At 47.6% G+C, this 26,661-nt stretch overlaps 1 protein-coding gene across 5 annotated transcripts in view; it reads left to right on the top strand.

The window, feature by feature from the left end:
* The window catches only part of FCHO2 (FCH and mu domain containing endocytic adaptor 2), a 217,092-nt gene that overhangs the window by 35,362 nt on the left and 155,069 nt on the right, over nucleotides 1-26,661 (top strand). For all 5 annotated transcript variants that reach the window (XM_073344290.1, XM_073344292.1, XM_073344294.1 and 2 more), the window contains one exon: nucleotides 17,575-17,679. In XM_073344290.1, the coding sequence (XP_073200391.1) occupies nucleotides 17,575-17,679 (105 nt within the window). The remainder of the gene's footprint in view (nucleotides 1-17,574; nucleotides 17,680-26,661) is intronic.

The following is a 26,661-nucleotide window of genomic DNA, read 5'->3' as shown; positions in this document are numbered from 1 at the left end:
TTTTCCTGTTTTTCTTTAACAATTTAATTTTTTTCTGTGAGAATGAAATGAGGATAAAAGGGTAGATTTTTAATTCTGTTCCAGTTTGGAAAAAACTGGCCTGGCCAAAGATACCATTTATACTGAAATGGCTTGAAGAGGTATTAAACTGTTTAAGTTCTGTTATGTAGTTATTAGTCTACTATGAATCCTAGATATTTGAAACAAAGAAAGGTACTGGTTTACCTTTCCAGCTAGTGAGAAATTGAATAGTAGATGACATTGGATAACCTCGTCTCTGGAGAACAGTGCATACTGAGGATAAATTTCCCTCTTCTAGGACCCAAAGTAGAATCCAGTTTACCACAAATGTGAAGTCTGACAGGGTGGAGAGCCTATTTGTGCTCTCAGTTGGTTCAAAGGAAGACAAAGCTTTGTATCATCACTTTTGAATTGTGGCAGTCATGCTAGGCCTGTTAATGTTTCAGGACTTAATCAAAGGAAGACACATACTCAGAATTTCACAACACAGCAGTAATGCCAAGGTGGCAACTGGAGACATAAGTTGTATCTATATTGCAAAAAAAACCCTGCAGCACTGAATCTCAGAACCCAGGTCAATTGGCTCAGGCTTTGGGACTAAAAATAACAATATAGATGTTTCCGTTTGGGCTAGATCCCAGGCTCCAAGGCCCTCCTCCCCTTGCTGGGTTTCAGAGCCCAGGGTCCATCCAGAGCAGGAACGTCTTCACTGGCATTTTGAGACCTGCAGCCCAAGCCCCACAAGCCAGAGTGAATTGACCTGTGGTCTGACACTTGGTGCTGCAGGCTTTTCATTGCAGTGTAGATATGCCCTAAACTTGTTGAGGAAGGTCCACTTTCATGTTCTCATGGGCTGAGGTGAGCCTCCTTTCGGTAAAATATCTCCACCACCCACCCACTTAACTACACAGTGGACTCGTTCAGTAGATCAGAAGTGCTCCTGGCTCTGGGGTCGCTGATGTTGAAAGGAGGAGAAACCTGGGCATGGATCTGATCTCAATTTAAAAAAAAACAAAATAAGAGTGCCGGTTGATTGTGTCTGCTGCAGAGGAAGGAGAAATCTACTGACTTTTCAAAGGATGGATTTGCCATTCCATGGAGTTTTCCTTAGTTTATGTCTTCCCTTCCATCTTTCCCTTCTATCTTTTCCTCTGGACAATCAAGAGGTAGTCTGCAATTCCCAGACTAATTCTTGTTGCTCCAAAATGATCAAGCAGTTTTTGATACATGGATCTCTTAATCCTGTCCCAAGGGAACAAGGTCCCTCTTCTTCTGTCCCACCACTTTTTTGGCAGACACCAGCATCTGGATCTAGAAACCCAAAATCTTTTGGCCCTGGTCTGTGGCAAGACACCATAACTCCTTTAGGAGTATCTCGGACAGGGTAGCCTTGATGGTATTTTATTCATGCAAAAAGAGTACCTCCTTTGCCTACCATTTGGTGCAGGCAGTTTTCTCTTGCCTTGTGCAGGCCAAATGATCTCTGCTAGATGGACTATGATACATTTACAAGGGACTAGCTCCCAGCTCTAAAGAAGCCCAAATGTTGTGATTTAGCATCCTAAAAAAGTGATTGGATTGGGGGACAGTGAGATCCTTTCACCTGTTTTGTTTCTTGAAAGTTGTGATATTTTGCTGCCTCCATTCAGATCCCCTGTTTTTAACTCTGGAGTGTTAACCTCGTTCTACAGTGATTATGTGAATCATTGTTTGACTATTTGAGGCCCTCCACTTATTGAACTAGAATTTTCTCACCTTCAATGTGGTTTTCTTGCTGACTATCCCTTTGCTGTCCTCTCACCTTAGATTTTCACTGATGACAAAATTGTCCTTTGAGCTTGTCCTAGTCTTTTCACTTGAACCAGGACATCTCCTTTCCTAGCTTCTGCCGCAGCCCAGGAACCTAGGAGGGAAAAACCATAGTTTACCTAGGTAGACTGGAACTCTGCAGGAGGGCAAATTTAGTTGATGCACTCATCAAAGGCTCGATGAAAGGACTTAAAGGTTTCAAGGTATATTATAGCAGAATAGATAAGATCTAGTGTCCAGGAGGGTTACATGTCTGTGGAAATGTCTTGTACACTTAGACTCAGAACACTCAAGCTGTGTAATGTCTAGTTTGTGAGTTGAGAAAGTTGTATGGGTGGATGATTCAAGCAAAGGTCGTCATTTGGCACACTCTCCAAATGTTCACTAAACACTAGTGACTGTTCAGGCATTGGCTAAATACACAGCTGCATGAAACAGTGCTCCCATTAGGAGCTACCAACTCTGCCTTTATTATGTTCTCTTTGATTCCATTTTACTTAAGAGTACGCACTCAAAACACTTCAGAGACATGTTACCAAAGGTTGTACCAGTCAACTCTGGATAGAGTGGTCTCTGACCACCTTAACAGGACAGAATATATCTTTTATATCACAAACATAGGGAAACAGTTGTTATCAGAAGACAAGTAATGTGCTCCTCTGTGGTGCAATAGTGGGTATCTACTAAAAGTTCATTGTACAATCAAACATTGAACAGATATTGTACTGAGGCATCTGAAAGGAAAGTATTTGAAAAATCTTATTACAAAATCGGGTAACCTTAAGCAACTATCTGACACTAAAATCTTAGTACTAGCTTCTGTTATGGTTTCATCTTGCTCCCTGTTATGTTAGCACAAACTTCCTGAACTTCTTCATTTGTAATGACTTTACGATATTTTTTTGACCGACAGCCAAGTTTTTAGTTACAGTAAATTTACCAAATGGAATCCCAACAATTGCTGAGTAAGTGTGTTTGTACACACATGCAAACATCCTGCTTTTAGAACTCTAAAGATGTTTGATTATTTGCTATTCATTTGTTCAGTAATTTTCCTCAGTAAGTTTCACAAAGTAGTTAAGTTTTCCCTCTTCAAAGCACAAATTGCTCTTCCTGTGCTTAGTTCATACATAGTTATGGGATAAAGAACCTTGATTTTCATCTGTATTATAAACCATAGCTGCAGTATTTAGACTGTTAATGTATTATCTGCTGTTTCAAGTTTAATTCGTTTTTTAAATTTAATAAAATAAGTCTTAGTTTAAAAGTCTTCTAACTTGACATTTCCTTGCTTTTTAAGGATTTGCATTGGGGAGATTTCACACTTAACCTTAATTTTTTTTAAATCAAGTGTTTGTTTATGGAATATTGTGAGTTTTTAATACTGCAGGTACAGAAGGGTATTTGGGAAGTGGAGGGCAGGAATGTCCCCTTCCTCTCTTTGCCAATGGCTTGTGGAGATACTAAGGCAGGGATTAATGAAACATGGGTCAAGGGATTAATTGTGTGTCAGGAGTGGGAAGGGGCTAGGGCTGGGGTTGCCACCCATCCAGGATTGTCCTGGAGTTTCAGGAATTAAAGATTAATCTTGAATTAAAGATTGTCATGTGATGAAACCTCTAGGAATACATTCAACCAAAACTGGCAACCATAGGCGGGGCTGGTACATCCCATTTCTACCCTCTTTAATTCCAGTACAGTCGTGTCTGTTTTCTTGATGTGTAGGAGAGCGTGTTGAGTGCCATTTCTGCCAGCCATGATTCCTCAGAGTGGAGAAATTTCTGTCTGTACCACAGAGCTTTGGCAAAGCTGGAAAGCCCCAGTACCCTTAGGGTACATCTGCACAGCAAAAAAAAGGCCCACATAACGAGTCTCCGAGCCAGAGCTTGGGCTCGTGCTGCAGTACTAAAAATGACTGTGAAGATGATTGGGCTAGGGCTGGAGCCTGGGCTGTGAGACCCTGTCCTGTTACCAGGTTTCAGAGCCTGGGCTCAGGCTGAGCCAAAATGTGTACACGGCGATTTTTAGATGTGCAACACGCACCTGAGTCAGTTGACTGGTGCACTGAGACTTGCAGCCATGGCTTGCTTGCTTGCTTTATTGATTGATTGCTGTGTAGGCATACACTTCATTTCTTTTCCTTTGGAGCCCTGGCTGCTACTTCCCCTGACTGAACTGGGGTTTACGGTAGACTGTCCTCCTCAGTTTTCAGTCTTGTTTTCGAATCAGCACACAGAATGTAACCATCTTTTTCTTGAGGACATTCTGGCTTTAATTCTTTTGGTAATGATAGAGAATCTTTGTGTCCTAATGAGGCTGAAAGGATGGAAAATGATAAAATACAGGCAGGAACTGATCAGAAAGAGTCAAATAAGAGTCCCATTCAATTACATTGTGTAATGGCAGACAGCTAAAAGGAGACAAGTTTTTAAAGTGCTTATATACCAATGCTAGAAGTCTAAAACATCAAATGAGTGAACTAGAGTGCCTCGTATTAAATGAGGATATTGATATAATAGGTTTCAGAGTAGCAGCCGTGTTAGTCTGTATTCGCAAAAAGAAAAGGAGTACTTGTGGCACCTTAGAGACTAACCAATTTATTTGAGCGTAAGCTTTCATGATCTTCAGCTCACTGCATCCGATGAAGTGAGCTGTAGCTCACGAAAGCTTACGCTCAAATAAATTGGTTAGTCTCTAAGGTGCCACAAGTACTCCTTTTCTTTTTATTGATATAATAGTCATCACAGAAACTTGGTGGAATGAGGCTAACCAAATAGGACATAGTAATACCAGGGTACAAAATATATCAGAAGGACAGAACGGGTCATGCTGGTGGGGGAATGGCATTATATGTGAAAGAAAGCATAGAATCAAATGAAGTAAAAATCGTAAATGAATCAAACTGTACCATAGAATCTCAATGGATAGAAATTCCATGCTCTAATAATAAGAATATAGCAGTAGGGATATATTCTTGACCACCTGACCAGGATGGTGATCGTGACTGTGAAATGCTCAGGGAGATTAGAGAGGCTATTGAAATAAAAAACTTAATAATAATGGGGGATTTCAGTTATTCCCATATTGACTGGGTACATGTCCCCTCAGGACAGGATGCAGAGATAAAATTCTTCTTTGAGTGCTTGTTCACTTCCATTCCACATTAGGTGTGCACGAGCGTCGGAAACTTTTTCCCTTAGCGGCTGCCGTCAGGCTGGCGGGACCCCCTGAGTGGCGCCAGTGTGCCATGCATATATCCCCCTGCCCCCCGACCCCCTCCAGTTCCTTCTTACCGTCTGTGGTGGCGTTGGAACAACCTCTCTCTCGTGTGAGAGCAGTCCTTTAGCCTTTCTCATAGATAGCTGTTATCAGTTAGTTAGCATACCTTTTGTTGTGGACACTTAAGTGATTAGGTGCTTGGAGGCTTCCAGCACCCGCCCCGGGCCATGCTGCACGTCCACACGTGCCGCAAGCCTATGCCAGTTAGTGACCCCCACGGCTCGTGTTTGGGGGAAGAACATCAAACTGAGCAGTGTAAGATTTGCAAGGCGTTCAAGCCAAGAACAAAGAAAGAAAGAAACTTTCTTTGGAAGCAGTTGTTGGGGGAAGCCGCATTGCAGCCACCGGCCCGGAGCTCCCAACATCGGCTCCGGCTTCCTTGGTGCGTAGTGTCCTGGAGCCGTCAGGAGACCCGGCACCGGCTAAACACTGAAAGCTGTTGGCTCCAGAGCGCCAGACTGGGCCCCAGCACCGCTCGTCCTCCCCGGTGCGGTCCACAGCACAGCCAAAAGGAAGGCGTGGACGTTCCCCACATAGGAGGTCGGCGCCTTCCAAGGCCCCGAGCACCGATAAGAGTGGGAAGGCTGCTGTACCGGCGCTGGCACCAGTGGCTTCAGCACCACAAGTCCCACCGAGCCCAGGCCCAAGTGAGCTCAGTGCGGACGATGGGCTCAAGGACTTAATGGATCAGCCCTCCATGCCTGGCACCTTTGAGGCTGCAAAGAACCTCACTGAGCTGTCGGCGACGATCCCCCTCCCATACAGGGAGAATCCTCCGGCACCCATGCCATGGGTGCCGTCGAGGGGTAAGCCGGCAATGGTGTGCTGTTCGAGGACACCGTCCCGAGATTGGTCCCGGAGTTGGTCCTGGTCGAGCTCTGCATCTGTGGACTCCCGGTTACCCACGGCTCAGAAGGAAGTTGTGGTACTGGGACTGAGTCGGCGCGAGGAAGTAACGGAAGAGGCATGACGCTCTCCAGCACCAACTATAGACCAGCACCGGGAGGAGTTGAGACGGCCCTCGCCGGAGGACTCCCGCAGATGCCGATCCCGGTCCCAAGAACGTCGGTCCTGGTCCAGATCCCGGTCCCAGGGATATTGGTACCGGTCTCGCTCCCGTTCTGTTAGGACCACTCGTTGACCTCCCGCCAGCACAGATCTTCGGCACCGCTGTGGCCTTCGCAGTCGGCGTCGCCACAGTCCGGCGCCGACTCCGGCCATTACAGTTACTCGCACCGTGCTCTGGACAGCAAGGACCCTCAGACGAGGTGGCACCGCAATGGGGGCTGCCAGGTCATTGGCCCTTCTGGACTCCTTGGCCCTATCAACAGTGCCAAAGGGCCCTGTCCACGGCGAGCTACCCGGTGCAGTGGTCCTGGTCCCCACACTAACGCCCGACGGCGCTGGAAGCTACAGTATCCAGGCCTCCAGCATCCCCCGAGGATAAACCAAAGAGACCAGCACCGAGTCTAGTGCCGCCCCAAGGTCTCCCGCCTCAGCCTGAGCCCGAGGCCCCTCCCATGGGAGAAGGGGAGTAGGAGGACCAGCTAGACGGGGTTGAGCAGCTGCTAACCTCCTCGCCATCCCCGGATGAGGCAGTGGCAGGAACAGCGGTGTCCAGCCTTCCACTCATAGACCACAGAGTCCACCAGGAGCTACTGCGTAGGGTCGCCCAGAACTTGGGGTTGCAGGCCGAGGAGATGGTTGAGCAGGAGGACCCCATGGTGGACATTTTGAGTCCTGAAGGTCCATCTAGAATAGCGCTCCCGCTAATTAAGAACATTCAATCGAATTATAAGACTATATGGCAGACCCCGGCCTCCGGCACTCCAACGGCTAAAGGTGTGGAACGCAAGTACTTTGCCCCATCAAAGGGCTACGAATTCTCGTTCTGCCACCCAAGTCCATGGTCCCTGGTGGTCTTGGTGGTGAGCGAAAGGGAGTGCCATGGACAACAGGCCCCGGCACCTAAGACCAAGGAGGCAAAATGCCTGGACCTTTTTGGCAGAAAGGTGTACTCGTCAGGGGGCGTTCAGTTGAGGATTACTAACCATCAGGCCATCCTCAACAGGCATAATTTTAACTCCTGGGTGGCGGGGGGGAAGTTTTAAGGACAACCTCCCGCAAGGTTCCCAACAGTTTACGGCCCTGGTGGTTGAGGGCAAGGCAGTAGCTTAAGACCTCTCTCCAGGCCTCCCTGGATTCAGCAGACACGGCGGCCAGAACAATCACGTCGGGGGTGGTCATGAGGCGCTCGGCATGGCTGCAGGAGTCGGGCCTGCCGCATTAGGTCCAGAGTATGCTTCAGGACCTCCCCTTTGAAGGGTCCGGACTCTTTTTGGGCCAGACAGACGCGAGGCTGCATAGCCTCAGGGACTCGAGGGCTACAGTTAAGTCGCTGGTTATGCATACCCCGGTGATGCAGAGGAAGCCCTTTAAGCCGCAGCCTCCCCCTCAGCACCAGTACCAGCCTCATCATAGGCATGAGCCTTACTGTAGGCGAGGCAGGGATAACAGGCGACGACGCAATAATCACAACAATGATGCGCCAGTTCAGAACCAAGGTCAGCACAAATCCCATCCAGGCACTAAGCCAGGCTTTTGAAGGTGCGCTCGAGGACAGCGTGCCAGACTGGTCACCAGATCCGTCCTCTTGTTTCCTGAACCACCTGGCCCGTTTCTCCCGTGCGTGGTCCAGCATTACATCAGACCGTTGGGTCTTACACACAGTATGGAACAGGTACTCGCTGCAATTCTCTTCCTTCCCTCCCTCCCACCCCCTTTCCCATTCCTCTTCAGGGACCACTCTCACGAGCATCTGCTAGAGCAGGAGGTTCGCTCTCTGCTAGAGGCGGGGGCAGTAAAGGCAGTGCTGCACTGCCTAAGTGGGAAAGGTTTCTACTCCCGGTACTTCCTCATCCCCAAGGCTAAAGGGGGCCTTCGTCCCATTTTAGACCTGCGCGGGCTCAACAAGTTCCTGGTCAAGGCCCAGTTCTGCATGGTCTGTCTGGGCACCATCGTCCCTTCCCTGGATCCAGGAGGCTAGTATGCTGCCCTCGACATGAAGGATGCATACTTTCATATCGCCATCCACCCAGCATATTGGCGGTTCCTGCGCTTCACCATGGGCCAAGAACATTACCAGTTTGTAGTTCTCCCGTTCGGTCTAGCCGCGACCCCATGGGTGTTCATAAAATGCATGGCAGTGGTGACGGCCTTCTTACAGAGGCAGAGGATCCGGATTTACCCGTACCTCGACGACTGGCTCCTGGCGGGTTGATCTGAAGCGGAAGTGTGGGGCCAGGTGGAGGTGGCCCTGAGATTGTTCCACAAGCTTGGGCTCCTGGTCAACGTCCCCAAGTCCACGCTCGTGCCCACGCAGAGAGTGGAATTCATAGGGGCAGTCTTGGACGCGGTGCAGGCCAGGGCAAGCCTTCCAGAATTCCGATTCCGGGCTATCCAGCAAGCGGTGGCCTCCCTACGCCAGTTTCCAATGGCCAGGTGCTGCCTGTGGCTGCTGGGCCACATGGCAGCATGCACGCATGTGGTCAGGCATGCCAGTCTGAGACTCAGGACTCTGCAGGCTTGGCTCGCTCAGGTGTACCACCCAGGCAGGGATCCCCTGGACTTGGTAGTGACAGCTCCAAGGGACATGCTGGATTCCCTGCTGTGGTGGCAGTCCCAGCCTGTGGTTTGTGTAGGCATCCCCTTTGCCGCCCCACAACCAGACCTGATGCTGGTGAAGGACGTGTCAGACCACGGATGGGAGGCTCACCTGGGGGACCTCAGGACTCAGGGCTTGTGGTCTGGAGCAGAGGTGTCACTCCATATCAATGTGAAGGAGTTCAGGGCGGTTCGTCTAGCCTGCCAGACCTTTCCAGCCATTCTGAGTGGTCCCAGCATGACAGTTCTGACAGACAACACTACTACCATGTTTTATATAAACAAGCAGGGCGGGGCTCTTTCCTCGTCGCTCTGTCACGAGGCTCTCCTCCTCTGGGACTTCTGTATAGCCCACGCCATTCACCTTGAGGCGTCATATCTCGTGGAGGTGTGAAACAAGCTGGCGGACTACCTCAGCAGGTCGTATTGCATGCACGAGTGGATGCTCAGAGTGGACGTCGTGCTTTCGCTCTTCCGCAGGTGGGGGTTTCCCCGGGTAGACGTGTGCCACCAGGGCCAACACCCAGTGCCTGTGGTTCTGCTCATTCCAGGGCCTCAGCCCCGGCTCAGTCCCCGACGCGTTTGCGATCCCATGGGAAGGGGACTTCATGTATGCCTTTCCCCTGCTCCCGTTGGTACACAAGGTCCTGCTCAAGGTACGCAGGGACAGGGAGGCGGTGGTCCTCATCGCCCCGGCGTGGCCCCGCCAGCACTGGTACACAACGCTCCTAGAGCTGTCGGTGGAGGCCCTGGTAGTCCTTCCCTGACACCGGGACCTCATCATGCAGGACGGCGGGCAGCTTCTCCATCCCGACCTGCAATCACTACACCTGATGGCATGGAAGCTCTGTGGCTAAACACCTTGGAGAGCCAGTGCTCCCTTCCTGTGCAGCAGATTCTGCTTGGCAGTAGGAAGCCCTCTACCAGGGCCAAGTGGAAAAGGTTCTCGTGTTGTTGTGAGAACCGACAAGTGCGGCCGTGCCAGGCCCCAGTGCAAGCCATCCTCGAGTACCTCCTGCACCTCAAGCAGTTGGGGCTGGCCCCATCCTCAGTCAGAGTGCACCTGGCGGCCATCTCCGCCTTCCATTCGGGGTGGGGGGGGGCTCGGTGTTTTTCCACCCAGTGGTGGGAAGGTTCCTTAAAGGATTGGAGAGAATGTTTCTGTACTCACGCCCCCCAGTCCCTCCTTGGAACCTTAACTTGGTCCTCTCTAAGCTCATGGGACCCTCGTTTGAGCCCCTTGCTACCAGCTCCCTCCTCCACCTTTTCTGGAAGGTGGCATTTCTGGTGGCCATTACCTTGGCTAGAAGGGTGAGGGTGAGCTGAGGGCTCTCGCTTCTGAGCCGCCATATACAGTGTTTCAAAAGGGTAAGGTGCAGCTCCAACCACACCCAAAGTTCCTCCCTAAGGTGGTCTCGCAATTCCATTTGGGCCAGGACATTTGTCTGCTGGTGTTTTTTCCAAAACCCCATACAGACCCGAGTCACCGCAGCCTACACACCCTGGATGTCCGTCGAGCGCTGGCGTTCTGTTTGGAGCGGACCAAGCCCTTTCGTAAATCTGTGCAGCTGTTCGTGGCTGTAGCCGAGAGGATGAAAGGCCTCCTGGTGTCGGCGCAGCAAATCTCGTCTTGGATTACAAGCTGCATCCAGGCGTGCTATGAGCTCACAGGTGTTCCGGCCCCGGCGGTCACGGCCCACTCAACCAGGGCGCAAGCGACTTCCACGGCTTTCCTGGCACAGGTCCCGATCCAGGAGATCTGCAGAGCAGCTACCTGGTCCTCGGTGCACACCTTCACATCCCACTACGCGGTCAACCAGCAGGCCAGAGAGGATGCAGCAGTTGGCAGAGCGGTCTTCCAATCGGTTGTTCTGTGACTCCTACTCTCCTCCAGAGGTAAGCTTGTGATTCACCTAATGTGGAATGGACTTGAACAAGCACTCAAAGAAGAAAAAGCGGTTACTTACCTTCTCGTAACTGCTGTTCTTCGAGATGTGTTGTTCACGTCCATTCCACTACCCACCCTCCTACCCCTCTGTCGGAGTCGCCGGCAAGAAGGAGCCGGAGGGGGTCGGGCGGCGGGGTATATATGCATGGCGCAGTGGTGCCACTCAGAGCCCCGATGGGAGCCACTAAGGGGAAAAGTTTCCAATGCTCTTGCATGCGATGCGCGCACACCTAATGTGGAATGGACGTGAACAACACATCTCGAAGAACAACAGTTACGAGAAGGTAAGTAACCATTTTTTTCTTGACACCTTATATGACTGCTTCTTGGAGCAGCTGGTCTTGAAACTCACCAGAGGAGAGGCAATTCTTTATTTAGTCCTAAGTGGAACACAGGATCTGGTCCAAGAGGTGAATAAAGCTGGACCACTTGGTAATTGTGACCATAATATAATTAAATTTAATATCCTCGTGGCAGGAAAAACACCACAGCAGCCCAATACTGAAACATTTAATTTCAAAAAGGGGGAACTACACAAAAATGAAGAGGTTAGTTAAACAGATATTAAAGGGTACAATGCCAAAAGTGAAATCTCTGCAAGCTGCGTGGAAACTTTTTTTAAACACCATAATAGAGGCTCAACTTAAATGTATACCCCAAATTAAAAAACCTAATAAGAGAACCAAAAAAGAGCCACTGTGGCTAAACAAGAAAGTAAAAGAAGCAGTGAGAGGCAAAAAGGCATCCTTTAAAAAGTGGAAGTTAAATCCTAGTGAGGCAAATAGAAAGGAGCATAAACACTGGCAAATGAAGTGTAAAAAAACAATTAGGAAGGCCAAAAAATAATTTGAGGAACAGTTAGCCAAAAACCCAAAAAATAATCGCAGGGTTTTTTTTTTAAAGTATTTCAGAAGCAGGAAGCCTGCTAAACAACCAGTAGGGCCACTGGATGATCGAGGTGCTAAAGGAGCACTCAAGGCTGATAAGGCCATTGCAGAGAAACTAAATGAATTCTTTGCATTGGTCTTCACAGCTGAGGATGTGAGGGAGATTCCCAAACCTGAGCCATTCTTTTTAGTTGACAGATCTGAGGAACTGTCCCAGATTGAGGTATCATTAGAGGTGGTTTTGGAACAAATTTATAAATTAAACAGCAATAAGTAACCAGGACCAGATAGTGTTCACTCAAGAGTTCTGAAGGAACTCAAATGTGAAATTGAAGAACTACTAACTGTAGTCTGTAACCTATCATTTAGATCAACTTCTGTACCAGATGACTGGAGGATAGCTAATGTGACACCAATTTTTAAAATGGGCTCCAGAGCTGATCCCAGCTATTACAGGCCTCTAAGCCTGACTTCAGTACACAGCAAACTTGTTGAAAATATAATAAAGAACAATATTGTCAGACACATAGATGAACATAATTTGTTGAGGAAGAGTCAACATGATTTTAGTAAAGGGAGCTCATGCCTCACCAATCTACTAGAATTCTTTGAGGGGGTCAACAAGCATGTGAACAAGGGCGATCCAATTGATATAGTGTACTTAGATTTTCAGAAAGCCTTTGACAAGGTCCCTCACCAAAGGCTCTTAAGCAAAGTAAGGTGCCACAGGATAAGAGGGAAGGTGCTCTCATGAATTGGTAATTGGTTAAAAGATAGGAAACAAAGGGTAGGTATAAATGGTCAGTTTTCAGAATGGAGGTAGGTAAATAGTGGTGTCCCCAGGGGTCTATTCTGGGACCAGTCCTATTCAACATATTCATAAATGATCTGGAAAAGGGGGTAAACAGTGAGGTGGCAAAATTTGCAGATACAAAATTACTAAAGATAGTTAAGACCCAGGCAGACCGCGGAGAGCTACAAAAGGATCTCTCAAAACTGGGTGACTGGGCGACAAAATGGCAGATGAAATTTAATGTTGTTAAATGCAAAGTAATGCAGATTGGAAAGCAAAATCCCAACTATACATATGAAATGATGGGGTCTAAATTAGCTGTTACCACTCAAGAAAAAGATCTTGCAGTCATTGAGGATAGTTCTCTGAAAACATCCACTCGATGTGCAGCAGCAGTCAAAAAAGCAAGCAGAAAGCTAGGAATAATTAAGAAAGGGATAGATAATAGGACAGAAAATATCATGTTGCCTCTATATAAATCCATGGTACTCCCACATCTTGAATACTGTGTGCAGATGTGGTCAGCTCATCTCAAAAAAGTTATCTTGGAATTGGAAAAGGTTCAGAAAAGGGCAACAAAAATCAGGGGTATGGAACGTCTTCCGTATGAGAAGAGATTAATAAGACTGGGACTTTTCAGCTTGGAAAAGAGATGGCTAAGGGGAGATATGATTGATGTGTATAAAATCATGACTGGTGTAGAGAAAGTAGTTAAGGAAGTGTTGTTTATTATTTCTCGTAACACAAGAACTAGGGGCCACCAAATGAAATTAATAGGCAGCAAACAAATAAAAGAAAGTATTTCTTCACACAACGCACAGTCAACCTGTGGAACTCCTTGCCAGAGGATGTTGTGAAGGCCAAGACCATAACAGGGTCAAAAAAGAACTAGATAAATTCATGGAGGATAGATCCATCAATGGCTGTTAGCCAGGATGGGCAGGAATAGTGTCCCTAGCCTCTGTTCGCCAGAACCTGGGAATGAGCGACAGGGGATGGATCACTTAATGATTGCCTGTTCTTTTTATTCCCTCTGGGGCACCTGGTACTGGCCACTGTCGAAAGACAGGATACTGGGCTAGGTGGACCTTTGCTCTGACCCATAGGGCCATTTGTATGTTCTTATGATGACAGGTGATGGCCATTTTTTACAGCGATAGTGTTATTTCATATTTCAAGCCTTTAGTGAAATAGTTGCTGTCAAGGTTCCTTCCCCACTCTGAACTCTAAGGTACAGATGTGGGGACCTGCATGAAAAACCCCTTAAGCTTATTTTTACCAGCTGAGGTTAAAAACTCTGCAAGGGACAAACTATTTTACATTTTGCCCTTGGACTTTACTGCTCCCACCACCAAGCATCTAACAAATATATAACAGGGAAAGAGCCCGCTTGGAAACGTCTTTCCCCCCCCAATCCTCCCAAACCCTACACCCCCTTTCCTAGGGAAGACTTGATAAAAACCCTCACCAATTTGCATAGGTGAACACAGACCCAAACCCTTGGATCTTAAGAACAATGAAAAATCAATCAGGTTCTTAAAAGAAGAATTTTAATTGAAGAAAAAGTAAAAGAATCACCTCTGTAAAATCAGGATGGTAAATACCTTACAGGGTAATCCAATTCAAAACATAGAGAATTCCTCTAGGCAAAACCTTAAGATACAAAAAGACAGAAAAACAGGAATATACATTCCATTCAGCACAACTTATTTTATCAGCCATTTAAACAAAACAGAATCTAACGCAGATCTAACTAGATTGCTTATTAGCCCTTTACAGGAGTTCTGACCTGCATTCCTGCTCTGGTCCCAGCAAAAGCAACACACAGACAGAGAGAACCTTTGTTTCTCCCCCCTCCAGCTTTGAAAGTAGCTTGTCTCCTCATTGGTCATTTTGGTCAGGTGCCAGCGAGGTTATCCTAGCTTCTTAACCCTTTACAGGTGAAAGGGTTTTTCCTCTGTCCAGGAGGGATTTAATGGTGTTTACCCTTCCCTTTATATTTATGACAGTTGCCATCTTTGCAGAGAACATGATTAATTTCAGTGGGTCGCTTCAGTCTGATTGAGAGTTGTGGGGAGTAGTGGTTATTTTGTGAAGAGCCAATTGTAATTATAAGAACAAATACACAACAGTAATTAACTTTGTATGTCTAAACATGGTGGGTTGTAATTAAGGATTCTGCACTAGTTTTTTGAGTTCTAAATATACAGAAAGTTTAAGGAGAATTCACCTGTTTTTTAACAAAAGGCTGCAAAAAAGCTGAGGCACTCAAGAAAAAACATTAAGTTCTGTTTTTCACTAATTCTAAATTAAAATTGGTAAAAGTACAAAGCCTTCAGAAAATTCAGTCTTCCCTTACAGATTATCTGCTGTAAATTTTGAGACAGGGTTCTTTGTACTAAAAAGGTCAAATCCCTACTTTGCATGAAAAACTGAACCCAACTTAATACAGAGGCACTGCCATACCAATATATATTTTAAGGTTAGTAATACCTACAAAAAGGAAAAAAAAATCTTGTGGTTTCAAATAATGAAATTATCTTAGATTTGGGGTTCAGAATGGGCCATTTTGATCATCTAGTCTGGCCTCCTGTATAACACAGGCCACAGGACTTCCCTGAATTAATGCCTGTTTGAACTAGAGCGGGGAGGACAAACTACGGCCCGCAGGCCGGATCCAGCCCATCAGGGCTTTCAGTTCGGCCCATGGGATTGTGAGCCCCATGGCTCAGTGGGGCTAAGGCACGCTCCCCAACGCCCTGCCCTGACCCCCTTCCTGCACCCCTTCCCCCCCACACACACACCCCGCATCCCTACCTCAGCCCTACATTCACGGCCCTGCATACAATTTCCCCACCCAGATGTGGCCCTTGGGCCAAAATGTTTGCCCATCCCTGAACTAGAGCATCTTTTTTTTAGACAAACATCCAATCTTGATTTTAAAATTTCCAATGACACAGAATCCAGCACAAGTTTGAATTCCTTTTCTGGACTTTCTATTTTCTTTATTTTTCCCGTTTCTTCTTTCACTTTTTGAAAACTAGATCGTTCCATTTGTTTGCCTCTTGAGTCTTCCAACAGTTTTTAAAAAATGTCCCGGATGACTGGAAAAAGGCTAATGTAGTGCCTATCTTTAAAAAAGGGAAGGAGAAGGACCCAGAAAGTCAGCCTCACCTCAGTCCCTGGAAAAATCCTGGAGTAGGTCCTCAAGGAATCAATTCTGAAGCACTTTGAGGAGAGGAAAGTGATCAGGAACAGTCACCATGGATTCGCCAAGGGCAAGTCACGCCTGACTAACCTAACTGCCTTCTATGATGCGATAACTGGCTCTGTGGATGAAAGGAAAGCAGTGGATGTATTATTCCTTGACTTTAGCAAAGCTTTTGATATGGTCTCCCACAGTATTCTTGCCAGCAAGTTAAAGAAGTATGGGCTGGATGAATGCATTATAAGGTGGATAGAAAGCTGGCTAGATCATTGGGCTCAACAGGTAGCGATCAATGGCTCCATGTCTAGTTGGTAGCCGGTATCAAGCGGAGTGCCCCAAGGGTTGGTCCTTGGGCCGGTTTTGTTCAATATCTTCATTAATGATCTGGAGGATGGCGTGGACTGCAGCCTCAGCAAGTTTGCAGATGACACTAAACTGGGAGGAGTGGTAGATACGCTGAAGCATAGGGATAGGATACAGAGGGACCTAGACAAATTGGAGGATTGGGCCAAAACAAATCTGATGAGGTTCAACAAGGACAAGTGCAGAGTCCTGCACTTAGGGTGGAAGAATCCCATACACTGCTAAAGACTAGGGACCGAGTGGCTAGGCAGCATTCTGCAGAAAAGGACCTAGGGGTTACAGTGGACAAGAAGCTGGATATGAGTCAACAGTGTGCCCTTGTTGCCAAGAAGGCCAATTTTGGGCTGTATAAGTAGGAGCATTGCCAGCAGATTGAGGGACGTGGTCATTCCCCTCTATTTGACATTGGTGAGGCCTCATCTGGAGTACTGTGTCCAGTTTTGGGCCCCACACTGCAAGGAGCATGTGGAAAAATTAGAGTCCAGCGGAGGGCAACAAAAATGATTAGGGGTCTGGAGCACATGATTTATGAGGAGAGGCTGAGGGAACTGGGATTATTTAGTCTGAGAAAGAGAAGAATGAGGGGGGGATTTGATAGCTGCTTTCAACTACCTGAAAGGTGGTTCCAAAGAGGATAGATCTAGACTTTTCTCAGGGGTAGCAGATGACAGAACAAGGAGCAGTGGTCTCAAGTTGCAGTGGGGGAGGTTTAGGTTGGATATTAGGAAAAACTTTTTCACCAGGAGGGTGGTGAAGCACTGGAATGTGTTACCTAGGGAGGTGGTGGAATCTTCTTCCTTAGAGATTTTTAAGGTCAGGCTTGACAAAGCTCTGGCTGGGATGATTTAGTTGGGGGTTGGTCCTGCTTTGAGTAGGGGGTTGGACTAGATGACCTCCTGAGGTTCCTTCCAACCCTGATATTCTATGATTCTATGCTTTGAAACTCTTGCATCTTATTTGCTCTGTTTTCTGAACCTGCATTTTTTCCTCCACCTTTTCCTTATTCTTCAGTTAAACATTTATTTGTGATTTCTAAAATGAGCTAATCAGTTACTCCTTAGCAATGTACAAGATTCTTAAAATACTTCAACAAACAATGTATGGAATAGCTAGTTCCAATAGGGGAATCTAAAAAGGCCTATAGTATGTACTTTCTTTCCTCTTTCTTGTTCCTTCCCCAGAATAATCGGTAACCAGAAACATGTATTGTGCTGCTTTTTCTCCCTCCTGGCACTGCTACTCACCATTTTCTAGTTATCTGCTTTTCGTATAAGACTTGTAGTTATCTTTACCTTTTATGACATTTCCCCAAGATCAGGTGCACCCTGAAATCTGGCACTTCCAATTATGTATTTCATGTACAGTATGGGGTTTGAATAAAAATACGATCATTTCTTATAAGTGCTTAAATTACCATTCTGTGGAATTTTAATAAAACACATTTTACTGTTTTCTGCCTCCTGCCCTGTTGGACATTTTGGTATAAATCATCCCCATCTTCATCTTTTCAGTAATGATAAATATAAATTGCCTTAGGTTGGAATAAATTTATTGAAAAATATAATTGTATTCTAATAGTTTTTGTGTCATCTGTTCTTTACAGGCAGCAATAAAATCAAAGAAAGCTACAGATACCTATAAACTGTACGTAGAAAAGTATGCTGCAGCTAAATCTGACTTTGAAAAGAAAATGACAGAAACTGCACAGGTAAGTGTTGGATTATTTGCATCCAGTCAAGTTTTATTTTAGATGGCCCCAAAGGGACAAAGAATTTGAAGAGTAATACATTATAGAATCATTGTGAAGTAGGTCTATTTGAAGTTAATGAGAGTTGCATATTTTTAAAAGTAATTTGGGGCACACAAGATAAATTTAGGATGACTGGCTTCTGTTTCCACCAGTGAGATTCATGAATTGAGAAGTGTAGGCATGGGTGTTCTAGGATTTTTGAGGGTGAGTATGGGGAAGAGAAAGTGATCTTTTGGGGGGAAAGGTAGATGTGTTTGCATGTACTTGTAGGAAATCAGGTGACTGCTGTAGCTGGAAATTTGATCCAGAAGGGAGTTCCTGTATTGGAGTTCAAAAGGCAATATGTAGTAGGCAAAGTCTTAGGGTCCAGGAGGGGAAGCCTTATGGAGAGTAGCCTAGACTCTCTTTTTATTTTTTTGCTAGAAGGAATGAGCATTGGAGTGACTTAAAGATTTGTTGGGGTTAGGTGGGAGGATGATAGGCCATAAATAGGGATTCTGCAAGGTCAGCTCCCAGACTACTGCACTGGGCAGCACAGCATGGGGAGAAGGTGACCAGCCCTCTGTGGAGAAAGAAGTGGTTCGGGACTATTTAGAAAATCTGGACGTGCACAAGTCCATGGAGCTGGATGCGTTGCATCAGAGAGTGCTAAAGGAGTTGGCGGATGTGATTGCGGAGCCATTGTCCATTATCTTTGAAAACTCATGGCGATCCGGGGAAGTCCCGGACGACTGGAAAAAGGCTAATGTAGTGCCCATCTTAAAAAAAGGGAAGAAGGGGGATCCTGGGAACTACAGGCCAGTCAGCCTCACCTCAGTCCCTGGAAAAATCATGGAGCAGGTCCTCAAGGAATCAATTCTGAAGCACTTAGATGAGAGGAACGTGATCAGGAACAGTCAGCATGGATTCACCAAGGGCAAGTCATGCCTGACTTATCTAATTGCCTTCTGTGACGAGATAACTGGTTCTGTGGATGAAGGGAAAGCAGTGGACATGTTGTTCCTTGACTTCAGCAAAGTTTTTGACACTGTCTCCCACAGTATTCTTGTCAGCAAGTTAAAGTAGTATGGGCTGGATGAATGCACTATAAGGTGGGTAGAAAGTTGGCTAGATTGTCAGGCTGAACGGGTAGTGATCAATGGCTGCATGTCTAGTTGGCAGCCAGTATCAAGCGGAGTGCCCTAAGGATCGGTCCTTGGGCCGGTTTTGTTCAATATCTTCATTAATGATCTGGAGGGTGGTGTGGATTGCACCCTCAGCAAGTTTGCAGATGACGCTAAACTGGGAGGAGTGGTAGATACGCTGGAGCGTAGGGATAGGATACAGAGGGACCTAGACAAATTGGAGGTTTGGGCCAAAATAAATCTGATGAGATTCAACAAGGACAAGTGCAGAGTCCTGCACTTAGGACAGAAGAATCCAATGCACCGCTACAGACTAGGGACCGAATGGCTAGGCAGCAGTTCTGCAGAAAAGGACCTAGGGATTACAGTGGACAAGAAGCTGGATATGAGTCAACAGTGTGCCCTTGTTGCCAAGAAGGCCAATGGCATTTTGGGATGTATAAGTAGGGGCACAGCGAGCAGATCGAGGGACGTGATTGTTCCTCTCTATTTGACATTGGTGAGGCCTCATCTGGAGTACTGTGTCCAGTTTTGGGCCCCACACTACAAGAAGGATGTGGAAAAATTGGAGAGAGTCCAGCGGAGGGCAGCAAAAATGATTAGGGGTCTGGAACACATGACTTATGAGGAGAGGCTGAAGGAACTGGGATTGTTTAGTCTACAGAAGAGAAGAATGAGGGGGGGATTTGATAGCTGCTTTCAACTACCTGAAAGGTGGTTCCAAAGAGGATGGATTTAGACTATTCTCAGTGGTAGCAGATGACAGGACAAGGAGTAATGGTCTCAAGTTGCAGTGGGGGAGATTTAGGTTGGATATTAGGAAAAACTTTTTCACTAGGAAGGTGGTGAAACACTGGAATGCGTTGCCTAGGGAGGTGGTGGAATCTCCTTCCTTAGAAGTTTTTAAGTTCAGGCTTGACAAAGCTCTGGCTGGGATGAATTAGTTGGGGATCGGTCCTGCTTTGAGCAGAAGGTTGGACTAGATAACCTCCTGAGGACCCTTCCAACCCTGATATTCTATGATTCTATAGCAGTTAGGTAAAGGGGAGAAGGGACTGAGCAGCGATCTTGGTTTTGACTCCCCAAAATCAGTACATGCTTCATCATTTTTTCCTGTTTTAAGTTTTTGAACAGTTGTTCCTTTTCGATAGTGTTGTTTTTAAGTGTTTCGCATTACAGAAAAATATCTAGGGCAGTAATGCAAAGTAGTAGAGTGAGAAGAATAACAGTCCACCCTAACAATTTCTTTAAGGTTTACTTGCTAGGATGAATACATAGCCAAAAATAATACTGTTGTATTTTAGTTGTCAAACTCTTACTTCCTGAGTTCTCCTACAACAATTCAGTCCCCTTCTCTCAAGTTTTAGAGTGTCAAATCTGAGTTGGAGAAAATTCACTTATGAAAGAACATCCTGGTTGGGTCATTCTAGTTGTTACTGGTGATTCTGAAATGGAAAGTTCCTTGTAAGTGGAGGATATTGTGAAATAACTGCAGGTACTCTGTTTTCCTCTACTGACAGGAAAGCATTTTAATTACATATCTAGATTAGCGTTGAACTCAAAGACAGAATGGTTAAATTTCTTCCTCTTGAGTACGAAGACTTATTTGCTAATATAATTGAATCAGAAGTTCTTCAAGTGATGGTCTCTTTTATAGTCCACTGAGGGTTATGCGCCATGCGTCTAGAGCCAGAGCTTTCCAAAACAGTAGTGTCGTTGGTCCGTGCATGCACCCTTGTATGGCCTCATGGTTTTGCCCAAGGCAGTCAAGGGCAGGGTGGACCGACTGCGTCTTCAATTGCTTCTCACCGCCACATGGTCTGAGTCAGAGCTCCTGCTGTTTTCTCGTCCTTGGTGACGCACTTTCCAAACTTTCCAGAAAAAACAACTGGATCATCATGAGGAGGGAATCCTGGTTACATTCCTCAGGCTTTCCTAGAGAATACAGAGCACAACTGAGGACCTCCCTTTTATGAATCACACCTCTTCAGTTAGAAAACAGATGATTCCTTGCATGCACTGAAAAACTCTAGAGCCATCCTGCAGTCCCTAGGCATATATATGCCAGCACCAAAATAAAAGTTTTATCGCGCACCACCTATACAGCACTATAGAATTCTCCAGTTCTACCACCAGCGAGCCTATGAACCTCAACAGAAATACTCGAAGGTCAACAGATCTGGTCTGCTGGTGCAGTCCTCAGCGCAGCACCCCCTGTCTTCACATAAGCAATATTTCTAAGTGCAGCTAGAGAACTGTCAACCACTTTGAACCCCAACACTCATGCCAAACACCCACTCTGGGGGCCGTCTCAAACTTTTTCTACCAGCATGGAGTGCGATAACAGTGGAGAACCTGGTCCTGGAGGTAATTCAAAACAGCTATATGAGTTTATGATGCTACCTCTGCCACATGCCCCGCCTGGTCCCATTTCGGGGATCACTCTTGTGACCGTATTCTTACTTTAGAGGTGGACTCCCTCCTGCAGAGAGGAGCAGTGGAACCAGTGCCTACAGCCTTTCAGGGCACAGGGTTTTATTCCAAATATTTCCTGGTGCCCAAGAAGAAAGGGGGATGGAGACCAATCTTGGATCTTTGACACCTCAACGTTTCCATTCACAAGCCAAATTTCCGCATGGTCACACTTGCAGCCATCATTCCCTCACTAGAAAAAGGCATGTGGTTTACGGCACTTAATATGCAAGATCCCTGCTTCTTTATGAACATCCATTCAACCCACAGACCGTTCCTAAGGTTTACTGTGGGGTCAGCACTTCCAGTGGGTCCTCCCATTTGGACTTATCACTGTTCCATGAGTCTTCAGAAAAGATTTTTCCATGGTAGAGGCTCACGTCCGATAGCAAGGAGTCCTTGTCTTCCCTTACCTAGATGACTGGCTGCTGGTGGTGCAGTCCCAAAAGAAGCTTGGGAATCAACTTCCCAGGTCCTTCTACTCCTCTCCTCCCTAGGGGTGAGTGTGAATATTGAAAAATTGACTTTGCACCCCACACAGTCCCTAGAGTTCATTGGAGCATGCATTGATGTGACCTCTGCACATACTTATCTGCTGAAAGACAGATTCCAGAGCCTACTGGACCTGATTGTTTCAGTGATATCCAACTCCTTGGTCTCAGCCAGAACTTGTCTTTCCCTCCTCGGCTACATGGCAGCGTGCACGTATGTCTCAGCCTTCGCTCACCTGTGCTTCTGCTGTCGGGACTCACTCTCAACTCCATCAGGGTGCACACAGTGGCTATTAACACTTTCCACCCTTTGGTGGAGGGACATTTGGTTTTTACCCACCCTTTGACTCTGTACGGTTCTGGAAGGGCTTTGTATGTAAATACCTGTCCATTCAGCCTATTGCTCCTCAGTGGGACCTCAACTTAGTGCTTACTCATTAATGAACTCTCCCTTTGAACCCGTGGCCTGCTGCTCCCTTTCTCTTCTTTCCGTTAAGTTCGCTTTCCTGGTTATGATCACCTGTGCAAGAAGGATTGGTGAACTAGGGGCCATGATGACAAACCCCCCTTTCACCATGTTTTGTAAGGACAAAGTTTTGCTGCGCTTGCATCTCAAATTTCTACCAAAAGTGGTTTCCTGCTTCCACCTCAACCAACCCATATATTTGCCAACTTTCTTTCTCAAACTATACACCTCAAATGAGGAACAGTGGTTTTGCTCCCTTGATGTCCGTAGGGCCCTGGCCTTTTACCTATAAAGGACGAAGTCTTTCAGGAGGTCCCCTAGACTATTTGTTGCCATAGCGGAAAGAATTAAAGGGCAGGCCATCTCTGCCCAGAGAATCTTGAAGTGGGTCTCAGGGTGCATTACCCTCTGCTATCAATTATTAGGGCAGACCCCACCAGATGGGGTATGGGAGCATTCCATGAGAGCGCAAGCATCAACTGCATGACGTGCCCCTTGCGGACATATGTAAGGCGGCCACGTGTTTATATGTACATACCTTCTTCTCTCATTATGCCCTAGTTGCATGATTCTGCAACAGATGCCTTGTTCGATGTGGCAGTCCTTTATTCCAGGGGTCTATCAACTTCCTCTCACCCTCCTCCTAGCTGACTCACCCTCAGTGGAATACAGTAGGGACCATCACTTCAAGAAGGGGAGGTTCTTCAAGTGATTGTTCATATTGATTCCAATTAGGTGCTCACACCGCATGCACAGTCATCGGAAAGTTTTTCCCTTAGCAGCACCTGTCAGGTCGGCTGTGGAGCCCGCTGGAGTGGCTCCTCCATGGTGGTGAATATAGGACCCTGCTGACCCGGTGCCTCCTCAGGTCCTTCTTAGCGCCAGTGATGGTCGCTGGAACTGCGGTCACTTGCTTAGCAAGTGCTTCACTTAGCTTTGTATAGTAGTTTGATCGTAGTTTTGTAGTTAATAGTTGTAGTTATTAGTTAGTAGTATTAGGTTAGTGGGAGCGGGGTTTCCCCATCCCATATTCTTTCCCTGAGTTCCGGGGCATGTCTCTGTCCCATAGGTTTAAGCCCTGTGGCACTTGCAATAAGCCTATGCCAACAGGCGACCCCCACGACTTGTGTCTGAAGTGTCTGGGGGAGGCGCACCAAATAGAAAGGTTCAGAATTTGTAAGGTGTTCTGCCCAAGGATGAAAAAGGAGCGGGACTTCCATCTGAAGCAGTTCCTGAGGCAGTTCTTTGTCCTCATCTGGCCTCGGGCCAACAGGATGAGGAAGGACTCAGACCAAAGAGACCCTCTGCACCAGTGTTCCCTGGCACGGCAGACTGTGGAGACAAGCCGGCACCACTCTCACACCCCAGTGCCATATAAGTGGCACAGGAAGACCGACGGGCTGTTCCCCTGTGCTGAAGACAGCGGTGCCAGCCAGCACGCACGACAGCAGTGCATTCTACACAGGTGTACTTAGTGCCAAAATTGCTGGAGACAATGCCATTGACTTTGACCCCTCTAAGGGGACCTTTGAGTCCGGCGCCTATTGACTCTCCTGAGAGAGAGTGCCAGGTGGAGGAGTTAGAACTACCTTCCACCTCAGACACTTTTGAAGCCATGAGGGATCTGATTGCCATGATGGCACCTCAGCCCCCGGCAGGCAGAGACAGACCTCAGGTGCTGCAACAAGCAGCACCGTCCAGAAGAAAGCCTGCCATGATGAGGCAGTCACCCTCACAAGTGCAGCACCGCTTCAGGACACCCCTGTTGCTGCACTGTTTGCCGGCACCAACCTCCAGATGAGGTTCCCCGGCACCATCAGCACGGTGCTCACCTTTGCCGGTGACGACGGCAGAGTGACACCGATCACCGGCAGAGCAGCACCGGTCACCTGTGCGGCCTCCTCGGCACCACTACCCCATGCAGTATCTATCGGTGTCACTGTGGTCCTCAAGGTCGTAGTATAGATTGTTGGACTTGGACGCCGATTCCTACTACTCACGGCATAGCCGGCACTGGTCAGACAGATGCTGACATCGACAGGACACGGATATGGTGCCCCGGCAGCCCCAGTTGCAGCCTCCAGGCCAGTGGCCGTTTTGGACCCCCTGGGCTTACCACCAGGCCCAGGTCTCCCTTTCCAGGGGCTCACAGTCGATGGTCTCTCAGGGTCTTAGGGGCCAACCTACGCCTTGGGGCTCCGAGATGAGGTCCGCACACAGCAACCCACCCAACTTGGCGCCCAACCCTGCAACTGGCACCGGGATGACTGTCAGCACTGAGGACCATGGTGCTGAACAGGTTGACACTAGGGAATCAGAGGGGCAGGAGGACCTGCATCCCCTCTGGCCTCGTCATCCTTGTCCCCGAATGAGGCAGTGGCAGGGGTTTCGGCCTTGGGTCTGCCCCTCATGGACAGCAGGGCCCACCAAGACCTGCTGCGCAGGATTGCCAGCAACATGGGATTGCAGGCAGAGGAAGTGGTCCCTGTGGTCCCTGAGGACCCTGTGGTGGACATTTTGGCACTGGAGGGGTCATCAAGCGTCGCTCTGCCCCTTATAAAGATCATTCAGAGCAATGTTAAGCCTCTGTGGCAGACCCCTGCTTCCATTCCTCCTACTGCCAAGTGGGTTGAGCAGAAGTACTTCTTACCCTGTAAAATGTACGAGTATCTTTTCATGCACCCTCAGTCCTGCTCATTTGTAGTGATCTTAGTAAACAAGGAGGAGAGATGGGGGCATCAGGGACTGACTCCGAAGTCCAAGGAGTTGAAAAAAATGGACCTTTTCTGACAGAAGGTCTATTTGACCAGGGGACTGCAACTAAGGATAGTTAACCATCAAGCTATCCTCAGTAAGTATAACTTCAACTCATGGGAGTCCATGCTGAAGTTCAAGGAGTTGGTGCTGCTGGACTCAAGGATAGAGTTTGCGGCAATAGTAGAGGAAGGAAAGCAGTGGCACAGACTTCTTTGCAGGTCTCTCTGGATGCTGTGGACTCTGCCACCAGCACCCTTTTCTCAGGGATAGCTATGAGGAGGAGTTTATGGCTGCAGGCATCCAGCTTACCGCTGGAAGTGCAGCAAACTTTGCAGGACCTGCCATTCAATGGGGCAGGCCTGTTTGTGAAGCAAACGCACTCCAGGCTGCACAGCCTAAAAGATTCCCAGGCTACGATGAAGTCGTTGGGTATGCACGCACAGCAATTCAACGCAAACACTTCAGGCTGCAACCTCAACAATGCCCGTATCCTCCTCAGCTGAGGCAGGATTTCTCTAGAAGGAGGGCAGAAATGGGAGGCGCAAGCCTTCCCATCCTCCGCCCGGGCAGGGCTAGGGCCTGACTAAACCATCGTCGGGCTCAAAGTAGGCCGTTCGAAGGTGCGCCTGAGGACGGCACACCCGCCATGACACTGGATCCTTCCCCCTGTTTCATGTATTGCCTATCCCACGTCTACCATGCTTGGTTCCAAATAACATTGGACCGCTGGGTTCTTCGCACAGGAGAAGTGGGATACTTTCTCCAATTCTGCTCCCTCCCCTCTATCCCAACCTCCTCCTTCAGGGACCCTTCTCACAAGCAACTCCTTATGCAGGAGGTGCAGACGTGCCTCGCCATAGGGGCAATGGATTCTATTCCCAGTATTTTCTAATTCCCAAAGCCAAGGGGGGTCTCAGACCCATTCTATAGCTGCGAGGACTCAACAAGTTCATGGAAAAATAGAAGTTCCAGATCGTTTCCCTGAGTGCGATTATCCCTTCTCTGGATCCAAGAGACTGCTACGTCACTCTTGACTGGAAAGATGGGTACTTTCACATACCTAAACAGCCTGCAGACAGACAATTTCTCCAGTTTGTGGTCGACCACAACCATTATCAGTTCACGGTCCTCCCCTTCAGCCTGTCGACATCCCCCCGAGTGTTCACCAAGTGCATGTCAGTCATAGCAGCCTTACTCTGACGGAGACAGGTGCAGGTATATCCCTACCTCGACAACTGACTGCTGCAGGGGGCATTCCAGGGAACAGGTGGAGTCTCAGGTCTGCTTAGTCAGATCCACCTTCAAGAGCCTGGGTCTCCTTCTCAGTGGGAACAAGTCAAATTTGTTACTGACCCAAAGAATAGAATTTAGTGGTGCGGTGTTGGACTCGGTCCAGGCCAGAGTATTCCTATCAGAGGCCCACTTTCAAGCAATGGCAGACATCGTACAAGGCCTCAGGCCATACCCGACCACGACAGCTAGGGTATGCCTGAGTCTCCTTGGCCACGTGACAGCATGCACATACATAGTCCGACGTGCCGGAATGAGGCTCAGACCCTTCCAAGCATGGCTTGCGTTGGTCTACTGTCCAGGGTCACTGTTCCACCACAAGTCCTTGAGTCCCTCTGAC

This window comes from Lepidochelys kempii, chromosome 5 (genome assembly GCF_965140265.1).
Source record: "Lepidochelys kempii isolate rLepKem1 chromosome 5, rLepKem1.hap2, whole genome shotgun sequence".
Lineage (NCBI taxonomy): Eukaryota > Metazoa > Chordata > Testudines > Cheloniidae > Lepidochelys > Lepidochelys kempii.
The sequence above is the reverse complement of the archived record's forward strand: the minus strand, read 5'-3'. Positions and strand labels throughout refer to the sequence as shown.